At 41.5% G+C, this 20,096-nt stretch overlaps 1 protein-coding gene across 1 annotated transcript; it reads right to left on the reverse strand.

Annotated features, from left to right (window-relative positions):
- Positions 1–7,915: 7,915 nt before the first annotated feature.
- LOC309505203 (uncharacterized protein) lies at positions 7,916–15,793 on the reverse strand. Its single transcript, XM_082178550.1, has 2 exons — positions 15,247–15,793; positions 7,916–12,922 (listed from the first exon to the last, which is right to left on the reverse strand). Exon 2 carries the CDS (start codon positions 11,101–11,103, stop codon positions 9,160–9,162), a length of 1,944 nt encoding a protein of 647 aa, XP_082034676.1. The 5' UTR covers positions 11,104–12,922; positions 15,247–15,793; the 3' UTR covers positions 7,916–9,159.
- Between the last annotated feature and the right edge of the window lie 4,303 nt (positions 15,794–20,096).

Raw genomic sequence — 20,096 nt, forward strand, 5'->3', positions numbered from 1 at the left:
CCTCGCTCGATAGGCTGCTGCAGTTGCCGCAGAGCAGCCAATAGGCACGAGCTGCCTCGCCTATGTCTGCATGCTGCCGCAATGCGTTTTGCATTATTACAAAATTAAGGATAATTTTTGGCTTCAATATCTCGCGGAAAAAGGATTTTCCCCTAGCGTAAGATATCTTACACAGTACTCGTTCCCTCTTTTAGAGAAATCCGAGGTTACGTTAGTAACTGAGTACGTTTTCTTCGGTAAACCCAGAGTTTTTACTACATGGAAAAAGCTGCGGCACATTGACACTGAATTGTATTTATTTAATATGTCAAATGTTTGTAAAGTCATGCCACTTTGTCACTATTACAACCATGAACCTTTTATGCTTAACGATTTAACTGATTGAATTATGGTTTTATTGTTACATTTTAGTGGCTGCCACTTTTTCTTTTCTTTTTTCTTTTTTTTTTTTGGACTCGGAAGTATGCAGATGTCTTTTTGTCGGGTGCTGTTGCCATGGTGAATCGTAATTTCAGAGCTCCATTGATCATGGCTTTTCACAGTCATGGTGCACACGCTTAACTCAGAGTTGATTGAACTAACTCAATTCAGCTGTTCTGAAACCGAAAACTCAGAGTTTCCCATCTCAGGGTAAATCAATTCAGCGTTCAAGTTTTAACTCAGAGTTGGTTGAACCTCCTTATTGAAACAGGCCCCTGGGGCCCGTTCTTCGTACGTTGCTTAAAACATCCGAGATCAAATGAGACATCCAAGATGATATCATCGTGCTAATCATGATCTGGCTAATTAGGTTCTTCGAACACACTTGCCGGATATGATTAGTATAGCTGGATTGAGATATCTGAGATAATTGCGCGTTCATGCGCTGGTTTAAAAGGGGATATGTATCGATAGTAGAAACATTGATCAGCAACGCTGCTATTGGCTGTTCAGCGTGGCCAAAGAGCGCGCACAGTTTTTCTCCTCAGCAGAGCAACTAATAGTCGAAGTTTATTCGGAATTTTAATGTTTAATCAAAACGCCAGGGAACACCTCAAAGTCTGCAAAAGCCAGGAGAGAGGGCTGGCAAAAAGTAGCAGACAATTTAAATCCGTTAGAAGTGGCCATGTTAGATGTTTTTATCACTTAATAGCCTATATTTTTGTATTTTAATAATTGCATAATTACTTTGTTCATTGTAATGTCAGAGTCACCACACTAGAACATGGGAACAAATAAAATTGAAGTATAAAAAATATTCTACATAATGGTCACTTTTAGTTATATTATAGTCTCTTTGATAAAAGGCCTTGTTAAATAAATGGTTGTCTGTTTATAAAAGTGTAGCATGTCTGGAACGGACTCTCTAACACCAAAAGACCACACGACCACTCAACAATGAGATCCAATGTTTTTTTCCTCTTTAATCTGTAAACAAACAGAGATCATCGGTGGATCAACGGGGCTTCAGCTTCTCTCTCTCTCGTGTACACACATAATATTCACGGAGAGAAGCAACATTGCGTGTGCTCATGAGCCTCGCGCACAGGTAGACTGAGGCTATCCCAAACTTATACAAAAATAAATAAATAAAACACATGTAAATAAAATAATAAATCTGATTACCATAGATTTATAATCTTCCTTGGGATACATACATCAGATAATACATAGTATATTACATTAATTGTGTACTAGATTGCATAACCATATGCATTTATCCAGATATTTATATGCATTAATTTAGATATTTATGTTATAACATGCTACGATGAAACAAATAATCAATTATAATACTATTTGTACACAAATCCAAAGAAAACACTCAAAGCGCATTTAACAGCATACCATGTGCAGGCCGCACCACGTGCGTCACGCACGAATCAATGAATCCGATTCGTTCCCCTTATAACACTCTTAATACAGTACATATTTATTAACAGGCAACCAGATCTCTTTTCTTTCACTAAACGGAACTAATTAAAGAACATACCTGTAAACAAACAGAGATCATCGGTGGATCAACGGGGCTTCAGCTTCTCTCTCTCTCATGTACACACTAAGCATAAAATACTAATCAGTTAGCATCATGATGAATTTCATAAAATCGCATTGCTAAACACTTCATCACGACCAACATGCTCAAATGATGAAACACACTCCAATTGGGTCAGTGACGTGCCGCACTGATTTGCACTTCCAGGAGCAATAAATATTATATATTTATATAAAATAGGTTTAAAATTATATATATGCTTTAATCTCACATCATTTGTCCTTCTCACTGTTCATAATTGTGTGAAAAATTCAAAAATAGGTAACTTTTAGACTATTAATGTGGTCAAATGTCATACGGTCAAACGGAATTCACTTAAAGTTATTTAAGACAATTGAATTTAAAATGATTAAAAATGTTTAAAAATGATAAAATTTTTCATTTGGCATATTTATTCAAGTCTTAAGATAAGCATATTAAAGTGTCAGTGAGATAGACCTTAAAGAAATGTCATTAGTATCTAAAACAAATTGTTCCGCAAAGACACATTTTCCCTATGTCATACGGTAAAACAAAGTTTGGAAGCCATTTTGGAACTGAATATTAATGACTTAAGTCATGTGACATGTGATGACATCACTCAGAGGACCCCTGAAGACCAGCCAAGTTTAAAGTACGTTTAAGATTTTGCTCCTAAATTTCAGGTAATTTCACCTTTTCCAAGTGTGTTACCATGTGTCACAGATTTGGGTGTCATATGGTCAAACGTCAAAAAAGGGTTTAATACATTTAAAATTTGAAAAAATATTGATTTACAGGTGAAATATAAAGTTTAAAAGTCAAGGTCAAGGGTAAAGGTGGAAGGAGGTGGCCAAGCAACTGCCTGTTACAATGGACAAAGCATGAAACTGTCATAAGGGCAAACAAAAAATGTCATACGGACAAACGATTTTACCGTATGACATGTTGTTATACCATATGACACAGAGCATTTAACTGAATTATTTAGTTATTTCTTAATTGTTTTATCACATATATAGTTTGTACAACTACTATGAATTAATATTAACATATATAATATATTTCTGCCTATTTCAAGCATTTTTACAGATGCCTCTTACAGATTAATTACAGATGCCTCTTTCTAGTAAGGAGAGGGGTGCACGTTTCCGTGCAAAGCTAAGGGCAGATCCTGCAGCTAGAGAGGAGAACCTAGCTAAGAGGAGGGAAAGGTATAACTGTGAGAGTATATGATGTCTGAGCTCTGAAACCTTGGAGAGAGACCGATTGGTACCGGTCAGGTGTAAGCCTGGGGACTTCCTCGAGTGTGAAGGTGGTGTCTATGGACGCCTCCACCTCGGGATGGGGAGCGCTGCTCAAGGGCTTGGAAATGATGGCAGTCGACAACGCGCTTAGGCGTTTTTGTCCTCTGATAAAAGGACACCATGTTTGGTCCGTTCGGACAACATGTCGGTGGTAGCCTATATAAATCGCCAAGGAGGTATCAGGTCCCGAAACCTCTACAGGTTGACGGAGCGCCTCTTGGTCTGGGCTCACGTGCCAGGCCACCTGAATGTGGGACCAGACAGACTGTCCAGGGACAATGTTCCGACAGGGGAATGGTCTCTACACCCACAGACAGTCCAACTGCTGTGGAAGACATTCGGCAGAGCGAAGGTAGACCTGTTTGCGTCTCAGGAAAACGCTCACTGTCCGGAGTTTTTCTCCAAGAGCAGGGACGCGCTGGCCCACGTCTGGCCCCGCTGCCCGCTCTATGCTTTTCCCCCGTCACGCTCCTACCTCAGGTATTAGAGCGAATCAGGGAAAACGGATGCTCAGTGCTACTCGTGGCCCCGTTCTGGACGAACCAAGCTTGGTTCCCGGTTCTGATGCAGCTGACGAGTACCGCCCCATGGCCGATACCAGTGAGGAGGGACCTCCTCTCTCAGGCCAAGGGCTCGATCTGGCATCCTCGCCCAGAGCTTTGGTCCCTACATGCGTGGGCCATCAACGGGTACCCGCTAACCTCCCGGTGGGAGTGCTAAAGATGATCACGCAGGCTAGAGCCCCGTCTACTAGACGGCTCTATTCCTCGAAATGGTCTGTGTTCTCTAGCTGGTGCACAGCTCGTGGCTCTTCAGACAGACAGAGCAGCTTTTTGTTTCGTTCAACGGACATTCTAAGGGACTAGCTGCCTCGAAACAGTCTATCCAGATGGATAGTTAATAATAATAATAATAATTCGTTACAATATAGCGCTTTTTCGGAGACCTCAAAGCGCTTTACATAGAAGGGGGGAATCTCCTCAACCATCACCAATGTGCAGCATCCACTTGGATGATGCGACGGCAGCCATATTGCGCCAGAACGCCCACCACACACTAGACTTTCGATCTAAAAATCAGTACTGTCTGCCCGAGGCTATCAACTCAGAATACTGAAACTGCTTGAGCGCCGCTCGCTGATCGATTAAATAACTCTATGGGCAGTGTGTAAGACCCATAATATTCATCAGACCAGGCCGAGTTTTTCGCCCTGACTGTGTGAAACACTAGTGATATAATTTGCTCCTTATAGGACGCTACTTATTACAGGAATGATGCTGTTCCAGCCCCTCTTTCCTGGACTCTCTGCGAGTCCCTGATGATAATGCACTATATGAGCCCTGGGCACTTGCCCTTGGGACTTTGGTGTTGGATCTCAGCACGCACAGCATTTTACACTGTGTTCCCCTAGCGTAAGATACTTACGCAGTACGAGACCTCTCGTAAGAGAACGTACTCGGTTACTAACGTAACCTCGGTTCTCTCTAGAAGAGGGAACGAGTACTGCGTATCTTTGCCGTGCATGCAACACGCTCTGGTTCGCTTCGGCGATGAAAAAACAGATTCTACAGCCTGTCGAGCTATATTTATAGGCCCAAGCACGCCCGTTTCGGCGGGACGTGACGCAGTGGGCGTGAAGCGCCCTCATTGGATCTGACGTCACGAGGGGCCTCTCTCGATAGGCTGCTGCAGTTGCCACAGGGCAGCCAATGGGCGTGCGAGCCGTCTCGCCTATGTCTGCATGCTGCCGCAACGCGTTTTACATCAATTCAAAATTAAGGATCATTTTTGGCTTCAATATCTCGCGGAAAAGAGGTTTTCCCACATTCTCACAATGTTACTGTTATTTGTTATACGTTTTTCGTGAAAAAGTGATTAATCTTTTGATATGAGCTAAAAGAAATGTTCAAGTGTTGGGAAATATATTCTACTGTTAATAAAAGGTTCACTTGAGATGCCTTGTGTTTCTTTGAAATCATTCTGAATTGGCCTACATCAATTTATTACATAAAAAATGCAATGAAACATTGAAATTGTACTATGTCATACGGTAAAACAAAATATGTCATATGGTAAAACATTGAATTTTAAAATAAATAAAAATAAATACTTTGTTTGTTTACATGGTTCATGAAAATAATTGAGGAGAGCTAGTATGATATATATATGTATATAACTTCAAGGCATTTTTGACTAATTTCTAGCAAAAAAATAGAACAAATGTCCATAGATGACATGCTGTAGTCGCTAAAAAACTAAATATCTAGTATTTGTGGTGTAGGTGTTTATATTTTGCAACTTGTTATAGAATACTTACAGATCAACTATTACATTCTTGGTTGTATTTAACCGTGTCATGAATATCAAATTTAATTTATTTCTAAAAATCATTTCGTTTTACCGTATGACATTTTCAAGGACTGTATACAAAGAAACACATTAAAATGTCATATATTGTTATTTTTTATAAAGGGCACTAATAAAAACAAAAAATATACACATAGATTTACTCAAAAAATGCTATATTTAATTTGTCTTTTCTTTTTTCTTTTTTTACTGTTTTGAAATTCTAAAACGTCACTGACCCAATTACACTTATTGAGCGACAATTATGCCTTTAGACAAACATCATCATACCATAATATTCACGGAGAGAAGCAACATTGCGTGTGCTCATGAGCCTCGCGCACAGGTAGACTGAGGCTATACAGATTGCACGAGGGGAAACCCCAGAGGTGTTCCACCGATGACGCTCCCTCCCCAAACAAAAAACCCAAAGAAAAGTTCTGCTATTTCAACACTATGTTCTCTTGCTCATGAACAATAATCTGAACAAAATTTTGTGAGGTTCATTAAGAAAAAAACTTAGTATAAACAATAAATTAAAGAAAATAATACAATGTAAAAAAAACAAATCAAAGAATAATTCACACCAGTTACATTCTCCACCCTGAACTTCACAAATTTTGACTTATACAGGGATCGTACACACTGGGGCTATTAGACCAACTGTTATCCAAAACATGGTGCAACAAAATGTTTCCCACTCACAGGGAAGGTGAGTACAGCAGGTTGATCAGGCCCACTGCAATCACCCGCAAAAGGTGCCTTAAACACCATCTCAAATGAAACTTCATCTTGGATCTGGAACAACAAATGTGCTGAAATGCACTGACTCACAGAGACTTAACCTTACAACTTAAAGAAAAACAATATTGTAATACAATGCAATGTTCTAATACAATAAATTCTCATTTCAATAAAGATCTTACAACCCCACCAACTGGATTCAGTGTTCTGATAGATTGAGTCATGTTCTCTATCAATCTGTTGACAGGTTTCACCATCCTACCCACTCTGGTTTGAACTCTCATTTCTCCTTGACCAGGAGGTGGCTCAACAACTCCAGCAGGTGAAACACAATGGTCATCATGGAGAACCGCCTCAGAAAGCGAACTGCGAGAATCACAACTCAGTCCTTCATCTGGAATAACTACATTGCTGTTCCCTTTGGTACAATCATCTTTTGACGCCAACTGCTCCTGACCCAATGACTCAGGGACTACATCCAATGATGCAGCACTATCAGACCTGCAGGACAACCTCTGCTGAGGATCCTCAGAAATTGTGGTTCTTTCCACCCAACTAGCAACTCGATCAGACACAGAACACATCTCAGATGCAGAACCAACGTCATCCAAGGATGCACTCCTGCTTCCAAGGACAGATTCACCACCATCCCCAAGTGATTCAGGACCTCCCAACTCGAGCGGCAAAAAGTTAGCTTGCAATAGCAAATTACGATGAACAGTTTTCTCTTGGCCCGTTTTGGTGTTACGAATTCGATATATATAGCACTGGGGGTTCAATGCGACTACCCTATAGGGCGTGGACTCCCACCGGTCTGCTAATTTTCTCTTCCCACGTTCACCTTTGTTGGCCAGGAGAACTTGATCGCCCATGTCAATGCTACAGCCCTTCGTCTTCCTATTGTAAAACTCGGTCTGGCGTTGCTGACTTGCATCGATGTTCCTCTGAGCGACAGTCAGAGCCTCTTTCAGGTCATCTCTCAACCTTTTCACATATTTGTCATAATCAACAACGTCACAGTCTCTCTCAACATTACCAGACATCACATCCACGGGTAGCTTGGGGATTCTACCAAACATTAGGTAGAATGGAGCGTAGCCTGTGGACTCGTGCGCTGTACAATTGTACGCAAAAGTCAGTGTCTGAAGCAGCTGTGACCACTTTTCTTTAGACCTTGACGGTAGTGCTCTGACCATGTTGCCCAAGGTTCTATTGAACCGTTCTATAAGTTCTATTACCCATGGGATGATAAGCAGTTGTTCTGGACTTTTTTACCTCGGCAACCTGCAGCAACTCTCGGATCAGTTGGCTCTCAAAGTTAGCCCCTTGATCCGAGTGGATCCTGTCAGGGAAGCCGTACACACAGAAATATCGGTCCCACAGCTGTCGGGCTACCTGCTTTGCTGACTGGTCACGACACAGAAAGGCATGTGCCATCCGGGAAAAATGATCAGTAACGACTAACACGTCCACATTACGGCCTTTGGAGCTTTCTGCAGTCCAAAAATCGATATACTAGCTCCATTGGGCTTGACGTTTTAACGCTCTCTAGCGGGGCTCTGCCTTCAGGTTCGAGTGTTTTGCTGACAACACAGCGCTTGCAACACTTAACGTATCTACGAACGTCGCGTTCCAACCCGACCCAAAAAAACCTTTGTCTTGCCAGGTGCATAGTTCTACCTTGGCCCTGGTGCCCTGCTTCATCATGGACGCCTGTCATCACCTGCGTGATCAAAGAAGATGGAACAACAAACTGTAACCGTTTCTTTCCCGCAAGGTTGTCTTTGCTTATGCGATACAGCACACCATCAAGTATCTTCAATTTGTCCCATTGCTTTAAGACTCTGAGCACCTTATACGTCTCTCCAGAACGCTCACGACGTGAGGCTCTCTTGCCCCTATTGACGTAAAACAGGACCCTGGACAGACAAGGATCATTCTGTTGTCTGTCTCGAAGTTCGTCTAACGGGAAGACTGGTAACGGGCATTGCCCAGGAGGTAACAGCTGCTGAGCATCTTTTGTGCGATCCAGGAGACTGCTCTCGATTCAACCCCTGCTTCCCAGTCACTGTGACCCTCTAACACTGCAGACACCTCAGCACTGGAGAGCGGACAACAGCTAGGAGTTACATAAGGAGGACATTCAGCACTCTGGATACCAGCACTAAGCCTAAATGCATCCTGCACTGTGTCTTTCTCAAACTGTTCTGCCTCCTCAAGCAATGCAGTGTAAGACTCATTCAACAGCCTCTGACTAACCCGGTTATGGACAAAGGGTTGACGACTTAAAGCATCGGCCACTATGTTCTTACTGCCTGGAATGTACTTGATGCTGAAACGATAAGGCGCCAACTTGGAAACCCATCTCTGCTCACACGCGTCGAGTTTAGGCTTTGTAAGGATGTAAGTTAAAGGATTGTTGTCAGTCCAAACAACAAATTCATGGCCTTTCAGCCAATGGCTGAATTTGTCGCAAACGGACCATTTCAAAGCCCAAAACTCTAAGCGGTGAGCAGGATACTTTGCCTGAGCGCGCGAAAGGGCTTTGCTAGCGAAAGCAATCGGCCGAGCTCTAGTCTCACCCTCTGCGATAACACAGCGCCCACCCCATCCATGGACGCGTCAGTGGACAAAATAAATGGGCGACTAAAATCAGGATGTGTCAGAACCACAGAATTTATGAGAGCGGCTTTTAGCTGCTGGAAGGCCCAACTGTGCTCCTCTTTCCAGTCACTAGAACTCAACTTCCTGAACACAGCAGCACCCTTCTCAGGAGGCTTCTTGCCCCTCGGCGCGGCTGTCAAAGAAAACAGGGGTTTCGCTATGGTAGAGCAATTTTGGATGAACACAATTTTGGTAATACAACACCATTCCAAGGAATGATTTAATCTTCCTTTGGGATGGTGTTACCCCATCCTCCATCATCAAATCAGCCTCCGTCACTGCTCCTATAGCACTAACCTTGTCTGGGTCGGTCGCTACTCCTGAACCGTCAATAATGTGCCCCAAGAATCGCACACACCGCCGGAGGAAATGGCATTTTTTAGGGGCTAGCTTTAACCCGTGCTCTCTGAGCCTACCGAACACCATACCGAGTCTCTTGATTGCCTCGCCCTCATCTGGCGCGTATACAAGTAGGTCATCCAGATAGCAGAGCAATGTCAAGAAATTTTGATCGCCAAAGATATTTGTCATCAGGCGCATGAAGCTAGCGGGGCTATTGCACAACCCTTGCGGTAAGCGATTAAACTCGTAAAGACCCATCGGTGTTGTGAAGGCCGTAAGATTTTTGTCTTCCTCCGCCATTGCGATATTATAAAAACCGGAAGTGAGATCCATCGCGCTAAAGATCACGTTTCCACCCAAGGCCGCCAAGCAGTCTGCTTGGTGTGGTAAGGGGTGAGCGTCCTTGATGGTCCGGGCATTAAGCCAGCTGTAATCGACACAAACACGAAGATCACCGCTTTTCTTCCATACCAGGACCAGCGGAGACGCCCACTCACTACAGGACTTCCGGATAATCTCTTGCTCTTCCATCTCAGAGAGCACTTTTCTCAGTTCCTGATACTGAGCCGGAGGAACGCGCCGGTATGGAAGTCTGAACGGGCGGTTATCTGATAGGTGAATCCTATGGACAAACTCTTTTGCTTTACCACAATCTAGCTTGTGTTTAGAAAACACATCTTGATATCCCTGAATCAACTGCAAAAGCTGCTCTTTCCAGTACGGAGTTACTTCGCAAGACTCGATATCAAGGTCATTAAGACCAAGCTTCCGCATCGCACTGTGAAAATCAAAGGGAGAACTACCCGTATCTGCACCAGAAGAGACAGACTGGCTCTGAACACTAACCGTCTCTCCATTACCATACCCAGGTTGCACGTCCAGGTCTTCGACCGCTAAAACAGGAGATACATCGGCTATTTTAGCATTCCGCCTCAAAGTGACCGGCTTACTAGATGGGTTGATCACCTTAACCGGGACCCATCTGTCACCAGGTAATGTGGCAATAACACGCCCAACTAAAACATCTTTCTGATGAGTTTGTGCCTTAGACGGCTCAACTAACACAGTACTGCCCGCAGAAATAGTGGAACTCGCTGGGAGTCTGCCCCACACAAGGTGTTCGTGCTGAGGCAAAAGTGTAATGGCCTGAGTGAGCTTAACAGTACCAACAACGTTTGGGATACTACCACCCTCCCATCTGTTATGCCCAGACAGCATACTCAAAAACCGCTGAATCTCTGGTTCCCCTGTAGAATTTGGCTGATTCATGACACGCCAATAGCTTTGAGACCGCTTAAGTTGACTGAGAACGTACTTGATCACATTAGTACCAATAATTAACTGATCTTTTTGCCCTGGTACGACCAAGGTAGGCACAATAACTGAATGTCCATACACATGCAACTTTAGCTGATGGATGCACTTGGGCTTGACCCGAACAACACCACCACAACCGACAAGCAAGACATCAGTGGGAGGCTGAACAGGCTCAAGGGCCCCGAATGCATCCAACAACTTGTGCTCAGTTTCCTCATTAATAGTGCATGCCATAGAACCAGTGTCTAACAGGCCTTGGCAAGTGACTGTATCATTCACCAACACATCGGTGTAAAACAAACTGTCAGCTTTTTCCAGCTTCGCAATGTCCTGAAACAAAATTGTACTGTCACTTGACTCAACCTGACAATGGTTGCTATAGATGACCATTGGATCTTCTTCACTGATGAGAGGCTGACTTTCAACACTCACATTGCCCCCTCCCCAATGTGAGTGATCTAGTTTCCCTGATCGTCACCAGTCTGGGCCACAGCTCGGCCAGCAACCTTGCGACACTCCCTACGTTGATGCCCAATCTCTAGGCAAGCGAGACATCTTTTTTCTCTCATACAATGGGAGCGAGTCGAGTGAGATCGGTCTCCACAGACTTCACATGAAGGGGATCGATACCACTGTGATGTTCGAGGACGTGGTTCTGAAGCAGGTAGGGTCGTGCGCTCCAACACCCTTTCTAACATTTTCAGCACACGCTCTAAACTACCCAATTCTGCGGCTTCACTTGTTTTAGGGTGCGGGACTGCAGTACACGATGCAGAGGTTACACCTATACTTTCGCTTCCTACTGCTATCTGAGTGCTGACAGGTTTTTCAGCAACAACAGCCTGATTCACAGCAACTTTAGGCGCAGACGGAACCGGCCTCTGAGATTTAAAGTCTCTCTCATGCTCGTCAATAGCCTCTTGGACCTCTTCAGTTGACCATTTGCTTATGGGCTTGCACCTAAAAACACTGGAAAGGTCAGGATTGGGACAGTTCCTGATAAACATCATTGCAATCTCTGAGCTCATATTTTCCATCTTTCCACCACATCTTTGCAGGTGAGCATCTGCTAGCTCGGCTGCCTCATTCAACCTGACCCAATAATCAACAGGGTGCTCGTTAGGCTTCGGCTGTGTCGCATTAAAAATCGGCTAACGGCTGGCAAGAGCCAGGGCTTTCGCTAAAGTAACGTCGTAGTACCTCATAGACAACCTCAGGACAGAGTACTGCGGCCGGGCTGCTTTTCAGCTTGACCTTAACAATGCTCTTTGCCCGACCGCAGAGATGATTCAATATCTCTTCCACACTGCAGTCTTTGTCGCAACCCTTTTTGGACAAATATACCTCCATCTGCTCAATCCACTCCAGGATGGTGAACTTATCGCTACCATCCCCTCTGAACACTTGTGGTTCCTTAATGTCAGCTTTGACTATGAGATTTAATTTGGACAGATCGAGATTTGGGGACAGAGGCATTGTCCTAGAGGGCTGCTGCTCAGACGACGGAGCGGAACCAGGTAATGCTGAAGTCTGGTTTGTTAGCAACCGTGTGACAATGGAGTCACCTATCTGGCTTCCAAGCTCACCAATAAGGTCACGTAGTTGCTGTGTAACATTGTCACAACCAGTATTGGCAGGAGTGGAAGACTCTGGTTTACACGGCTTGTTATTGGGAAGCGCAGTTGGAACAGTCACACAATCATAGGCCAACACACGTGGTTTACCGACTTTAGGAACGCCTACCCCAAAAAATCCTTGACCCCTGCCAATATGTGGTGTTACCAGGTCTTCATTCCATCCCCCTTCGGCCATTTTAGAAATGGAAAATGACAACAATGAAGATCATAAACAAAAATTTACTTTACAGTTATTGTACGTTTTTCCAAGCGAAGAAGAAAACAAGAAAAAATAAAATAAAATAAAAATAAATGTAAACACAACAGTCCAATGAGCGTGTGCGTGGTGTGTGAAGCGAGAGTTCAGTACTATCAATGTCCAGACACTACCACCAAAACGTCAACGATGAAGATTCTTTAGTCGTCGATTTCAGAAGCGTTGTGATCCCGCGTTGTCGAACCCCAGCGATCAGCTGCAGCAGATCTGGTGCATCCGGGTCACGGCACCAAATTATGTAGCATGTCTGGAACGGACTCTCTAACACCAAAAGACCACACGACCACTCAACAATGAGATCCAATGTTTTTTTCCTCTTTAATCTGTAAACAAACAGAGATCATCGGTGGATCAACGGGGCTTCAGCTTCTCTCTCTCTCGTGTACACACATAATATTCACGGAGAGAAGCAACATTGCGTGTGCTCATGAGCCTCGCGCACAGGTAGACTGAGGCTATCCCAAACTTAAACAAAAATAAATAAATAAAACACATGTAAATAAAATAATAAATCTGATTACCATAGATTTATAATCTTCCTTGGGATACATACATCAGATAATACATAGTATATTACATTAATTGTGTACTAGATTGCATAACCATATGCATTTATCCAGATATTTATATGCATTAATTTAGATATTTATGTTATAACATGCTACGATGAAACAAATAATCAATTATAATACTATTTGTACACAAATCCAAAGAAAACACTCAAAGCGCATTTAACAGCATACCATGTGCAGGCCGCACCACGTGCGTCACGCACGAATCAATGAATCCGATTCGTTCCCCTTATAACACTCTTAATACAGTACATATTTATTAAAGGACAAGTTCGGTATTTTACACTTAAAGCCCTGTTTACAGATCGTATCTGATGAAATAGAACGGTTAAGATAAAAATTTGGACACATGCTGCTGTCCAGAGAATTTTAGGTTTATTTCGCTTCCCCCCACCACCCCCACAATGGTTGTCTATATGCACTGGAAGATTCCGTCCTAAAACACATTAAACTTTCGTTTACAAAGACGTGAAACTCACCGAGTGGTCAGGGGGTGTTCACTGATATGTTCCATCAAAAATCGCTGAAAAAGATGCATTCCAACAGGTAGTGTTGTCACGGTACCAAAATTTCAGTATTCGGTACCGATACCAGTGAAAATCCACGGTTCTCGGTACCAATTTCGGTACCAAAGCTTAATTTAGATTAAATTTACATAATTATATTAAAGTGTATATCACAAAGATGGAAACTGTAGTATTAAAAACACTTTACAATAAGATTCCATTTGTTAGATAACATTAGATAAAATGACCTAACAAAAAAAACAATAGTTATATACTGTCGCAATTATTCTCCTTTAGGGGTTAATTTAAAAATACATTTTTAAAATCAAAAGTTAACATTATTTCTGTTAACATTATTTAATGCACAATGAATGAAGTGAACAAACATGACCAATCAAGTGTTTTGTATTAAATAACATTCACAAACATTAATTAATGTTGTAAAAATATATTGTTCACTCAATGTGTTATGTTAGATAACGCATTAAGTGATGTTAATGAATGGTATCTTATTGTAGCATTACCAAACTATACAGGAGATAAAATATGTTTTATCTGACTTGACTATACTTTTATTTAATCCAAAACTGTATTCATATTTAACTTTAAAAGGGCTTTTTAAACCTGCTAAGAGTTATCCAGCCAAGAATAAGACTAGAACTGCTTTTCTGACGGACTGATATTAATGACGGCTTTTTATTTCTCATCTCCATAAATATATCTAGTAGTAAAGCTAATGCAAGGGCTAGAAATCAATTAATAGGCCTATGTCACACTTCCTCGTCGTCATGGAGAGCGCAGTTCGCACAAGCGTTTGTACTCCCGTGGCGTCTGTACTCCCGTGGCGTCTGTCGTTGCTATGCATCCATGAACGCACATGGAAAAGCGAGCGCACCGCTTCTATTATGAGCGTTGCCGCGCGCCATTTGAAATAACGTATCTGCACGCGCAAAAACATCAGCACCACATCAGCAGCAGCACCGCCGATCGCCATCAGCGCTTTTATGAAGAGGACGCAACTGCACGCGCTTCGGGCATGCACGCGCATCAAGTACCGGGTTTGAGAAAACCTGGTACCGTGACGTTTAAAAAAAAATAGTACCGACTTGGTACCGAAGTACCGGGTCTTTTGACAACACTACCAACAGGTTTTATCGTAGTTTTTGTCCATCTCCATTGACTTAATAGGACGTGCTGTGAGACCGCAGCACCTTTACGATATTACTCCGCCGCTTCTTCTTCTGCTTCTTCTGTGTATTCAATTAAATGCCCGTGGTTTGCTTGCAATTGGCAACGGTGCATTATCGCCACCAACTGGGCTGGAGTGTCTATTATTCAAGCTCTCAACGTCACGGGTGTGACGCGTTTGGCAAAATAGGTCCACAAAAGCGAAATAAACCTAAAATTCTCGGGACAGGAGCATGTGTCCAAATTTTTATCTTAACCGTTCTATTTCATCAGATACGATCTGTAAACAGGGCTTTAAGTGTAAAATACCGAACTTGTCCTTTAACAGGCAACCAGATCTCTTTTCTTTCACTAAACAGAAGTAATTAAAGAACATACCTGTAAACAAACAGAGATCATCGGTGGATCAACGGGGCTTCAGCTTCTCTCTCTCTCGTGTACACACTAAGCATAAAATACTAATCAGTTAGCATCATGATGAATTTCATAAAATCGCATTGCTAAACACTTCATCACGACCAACATGCTCAAATGATGAAACACACTCCAATTACACTTATTGAGCGACAATTATGCCTTTAGACAATAAACATCATCATACCATAATATTCACGGAGAGAAGCAACATTGCGTGTGCTCATGAGCCTCGCGCACAGGTAGACTGAGGCTATACAGATCGCACGAGGGGAAACCCCAGAGGTGTTCCACCGATGACGCTCCCTCCCCAAACAAAAAACCCAAAGAAAAGTTCTGCTATTTTAACACTATGTTCTCTTGCTCATGAACAATAATCTGAACAAAATTTCGTGAGGTTCATTAAGAAAAAAACTTAGTATAAACAATAAATTAAAGAAAATAATACAATGTAAAAAAACAAATCAAAGAATAATTCACACCAGTTACAAAAGCAACCGAGAAAAAGGCTGAGAAAAAAAAGAAAGAAAAGATCTTAGTAGCCTACACTGTAAAATATTTTTTGCTGCATTAAATTAAGGCCGTATAGTCATTTCAACTGTTAAATCTTGAGTAATGATGAACTGCTTTGACTTGTGAAAGTGAAAACTGATAAACTTATGTTAATGTAAAAATATTTTGCCATGAGTTATTGATCACATTTTTCCCGAGGGTAGTTAATTTAAATGACATTCTGTTTTCCTCTTTTGTGCACTTTTACATAATACACCAATACTTGTATCTGTTCCCAAGAAAGTGGTGGCTGAAATATGTGCAGTAAGTGGACATTTTCTAACTTTCCAAAGGAAAGAAAGTATAAGACTTTGTAATGTCCATTTGTTTCCATTGCACTGGACAGTGAATACACCCTCTCAGATAGCTGTCATATGGAGGAACTAACCTACCTGCAAGTGCATAAATAACTTTACTTAATTTATACTTGTATGCTTTATGGCTGCAATATAAGTTGCAGGATTCCACATCTGCAGAAAGGCCTACAGAAGAGTCTGCACAGACAGAGGAGACATCGGCCTACAGGTGGGCAGTGTATAGCCAACTTTTCCTTTTTATTTGTTGCATGAGGCATGTGTCTAATATCTCTTGTTGCAGGCACTTGACCACTGGCTTTTCTTTACAAAGAACAATTGAAATAAAACTCAAGGAACTAAGCATATTTGTCTTTTATTAAACATTTAATGAAAAGTGTTTTTTTTGGCAATGTTGTGTAATATGGCACATGCAACAATGTCACATGCCCTGTCAGGTATGCAACCCCTCAGACTTTTCAGACACTGAAATCTTCCCTTTAGTTAGCCAAAGTTCATTTCATTGTGTGCCCTTGTCCTGGCTAGAGCTGCACTGTAACTGGTTTGGGACAGGGAATGGGGTCATAAAACACCTGTCTGCAGGCAGGAACATATCATAATCACCTATGAAAAAATGCAGTTCTGTTAGGATCAGAATAAGTGTATGTAATACAATGAGCTTGATATTTAACTGTGGAACTTTCCTTACCACTTTCAAATAATGTGCATAAATGTGAATCTCTGAAAATTCTTAAGTCATGCACAGATCCTGGTCCTTTTGCTTTCACATTTGTGATATGGAAAATTTTATTCAACTGCCTTTTTTTTTCTTTTTTTTTAATAATATTACTAATCTGGAATATTAAGAATCCCAATAGTAACTGCGCTGCACATTTACATTGTGAACCCCCTTTCTGTTGACATAATCCCCTTCATTGAGGCCTCGATGGCAGTCTATGCTAGTACCACGTTAGTGAAGCCTGAGTGACATATACTGTAATCGGCATGGTCATGATCTTCATAAAAAATCATGATAGCCTAAAAAAAAACTGCTTTTAAAAAAATTGCTTAACAACATTGGGTCTTAAGAGGGTCAAACATTGGGTCAAAAAAACCTAAAACTGTTTTTTAAACCTAAAAGCGCCAGGTAAACTCCGAATGACACGACAGACAGCACTTTCCATCAAGATCTCCGCATCTCCAATAGTGTAAAGGAAAGAGCCACTCGCAAATAATCTTAGGGCAATGCAAACAGTTTGTGCTGTAGTTAAAGCCGCGACTCCGACAAGTCGAAAATAAATGTGCGTTTCCAACAAATTAATAATGTAAACGACAATCTCACGAGTCACGAGAAAAAATATACATCTCAGAAAGTGCACTATCGCGCTGCGCTGGACTTCCCGTATCAGCTCCGCTTATGAAGCCACAGTCTAATCCTGTTTACATGAAATAAGCCTGCTCACGACAGCAAGTCCAGGATGAGCGTCGAAGAACCAAACAATCCAAGATCGTCAACAATCAAATCCAGCTAACTGAGTTAGCGACGTACGAAGACCGGGCCCCTGGTCTTTTAAAGCCAAAACAGAAAACCATTTGTATCACCTGAATGACTCGTTAACTAATTACTGGGGCAAATCTGCTAATTAATGTGATCAATAATTAAATAATCATTAAGCATAGCTGATATCCCCTATATCCCATAGAATTAAATATTTTCTCATGGTATACTTTCTCCAGACACACACAGTCTAAGCCTAGACTGAAGGCAAGACACACAGCAGACCATAGGCAGAGGGTGAACCAACTCCAGGGTAAGGCTAGATGTGCTTCCTCCATAAAAATGTAAAAACAATGTCATGAAATAGTTACGCTGTTTGGATTTGGAAAGTTACAGACACAAACCTCCCCTCCGGCCTTGTGTTTCATGAAAACAACTGGCTTTAGAGCCAGGAAATTTATAGTGAGCAAACAAGATTAATATTGGGCAAACTATTCCTTAATTCTACCTCAGCAAAGCAGTAGGACTTTAATCACTCACTTGTCTTGGAATATTGCAATATCTGCAAAATATTCCAGTCAATTTCCTATCATATAGTCTTCAAATAAATAATAATCAGTGTTCACTGAACTTCACACCACAAGATTTGTTGGGCAAAACCTGACCTAAAATGAAAGGCCATCTGTTACCCACATTTTAATAAAGTCAGCTAACCGAAGTGGCTGTAAAAGGTCTTTTAGCAATCTAAGCAAAGTGGAGTTAAGTTGATGTAAAACCAGGATTGACTTGAAGCAGTGTTTTAACCCAACATAGTGTCGAAACTGTTTATTGTGCAAAGGTAAACAAAAATATTCTTAAAACACTGAAATTGATTAATAAAAAGTGTAATCCACTAGTTGAGAACCATTCCCTTAAATGACCAGTTTTAATCTAAACTTTTCTATCAAACTATGAGAAACACATAACTTGCTTTTGTCATTGTGTAGCAATTAATAATATAACCTATTTAACCAAATATTATACTGCTAGAGCAAACTCTTTGCAATTCTGGTCAACTTGCATTACCATTCAAAAGTTTGGTTTGGTTTTTGAAGAACATTTTTGAGAAGTCTCTAATGCTCACCAAGAAAACAAAAAAAAACGAAAATGGTAATAATATTTTTAAATATTGTTACAATTCAAACTGTTTTCTATTTGAATGCATTTTAAAATGTAATTTATCCCTGTGATGGAAAATGAATTTCCAGCATCATTACTCCAGGCTTTATAGAAAATGTATGTGTCTACATTATTTAGAGTAATCTGTTATCAGAGGTGACTGTGTCCAAGTAATGTGTTTCAGAAATGTACATATACAAATCACGCAGTTAGCCAACAATGTATTAATTTAAGGCAGAAACAATGGGATCGTTTAAGTAATTATTACAAGTTGTGAACATAATAGTTACAATATATAGAACATTTTGCATTGGTGCATGTTGATTCAGAGATTGCGTCATCTGAAGTCCTCGCAGGAGTTAGTCATCTTTTCACAAGTGATGGGTCATTTGAAGACTTCGTAAGAGGCTGGATGTCAGAGGGGGAGAGGTTCTTGCCTGGGGCCTGGCTCACGTTTTCCGCTGCTGATGCACCCAGGGTCCGTGGTGTGTCACGCCGGAGTGAAGGAGACCTGGGATGATCGCGTTCTGGGTTCACGGGCCCTGTGCAGAGAAACACAAAATAGCGCAGATCGGGGTGTTAACATCGCAACAACAACTTACCACAGACTTGCGAGTAGATGTTTCCAGCGCTGATCACCATTCCCGTAGCTCGGCCTGCTTCTCTAGTAGGTAGCAGGTCTGTTTCTCCACAGCCTCCAGCTCCAACTGCACCGTGTGCAGCTTGAACATTCCCTCACCTGTACTCCAGTGGCGGCTGCTGGTCTTTCAAAGAGGGGAAGCTCATTTTCAGCCTACATCATAAAAATTGTCCATTTATTTATTCGTAAATTCTGCCCAACGTTCCTTTTCAAGAAAATGCTCTGTGACCCTATATCGTTCCAACTAGGCGTCTTTTCCAGTGACTTGACCAGTGTCCTCTCAATGGCCAGCAGAGTTAGGTATAATTGTATAAATGTAATAATATAATAAAGGTATAAATAATAATATAATAAAGTATAATAATAATACTACTAATAATATATAGGCTATTTTTAATTATTATAATAATTATTGTTTTAATTATTACTAATAATATTATAAAAAATCTAATAGGATAAGTAATAATATAATAAAGGTAGAAATGTATAATTGTGTGAAATGTATTATGAAAAATGGCTAGCAATTTCGACAAGCAAATACCAAGAAAGAGGTAGCAGCAGTTTGTCTTTTGACTATCACTTGAAAAATCCGCGAGGGGACTGAGCTCCTTCAGCGGCAGCGACTTTTTATTGTATGAAATCAAAAGGAGATGCAGCCCCTCCAATCAT

The sequence above is a fragment of the Leuciscus leuciscus genome (assembly GCF_965113295.1).
Source record: "Leuciscus leuciscus genome assembly, chromosome: 8".
Taxonomy (NCBI): Eukaryota; Metazoa; Chordata; class Actinopteri; order Cypriniformes; family Leuciscidae; genus Leuciscus; species Leuciscus leuciscus.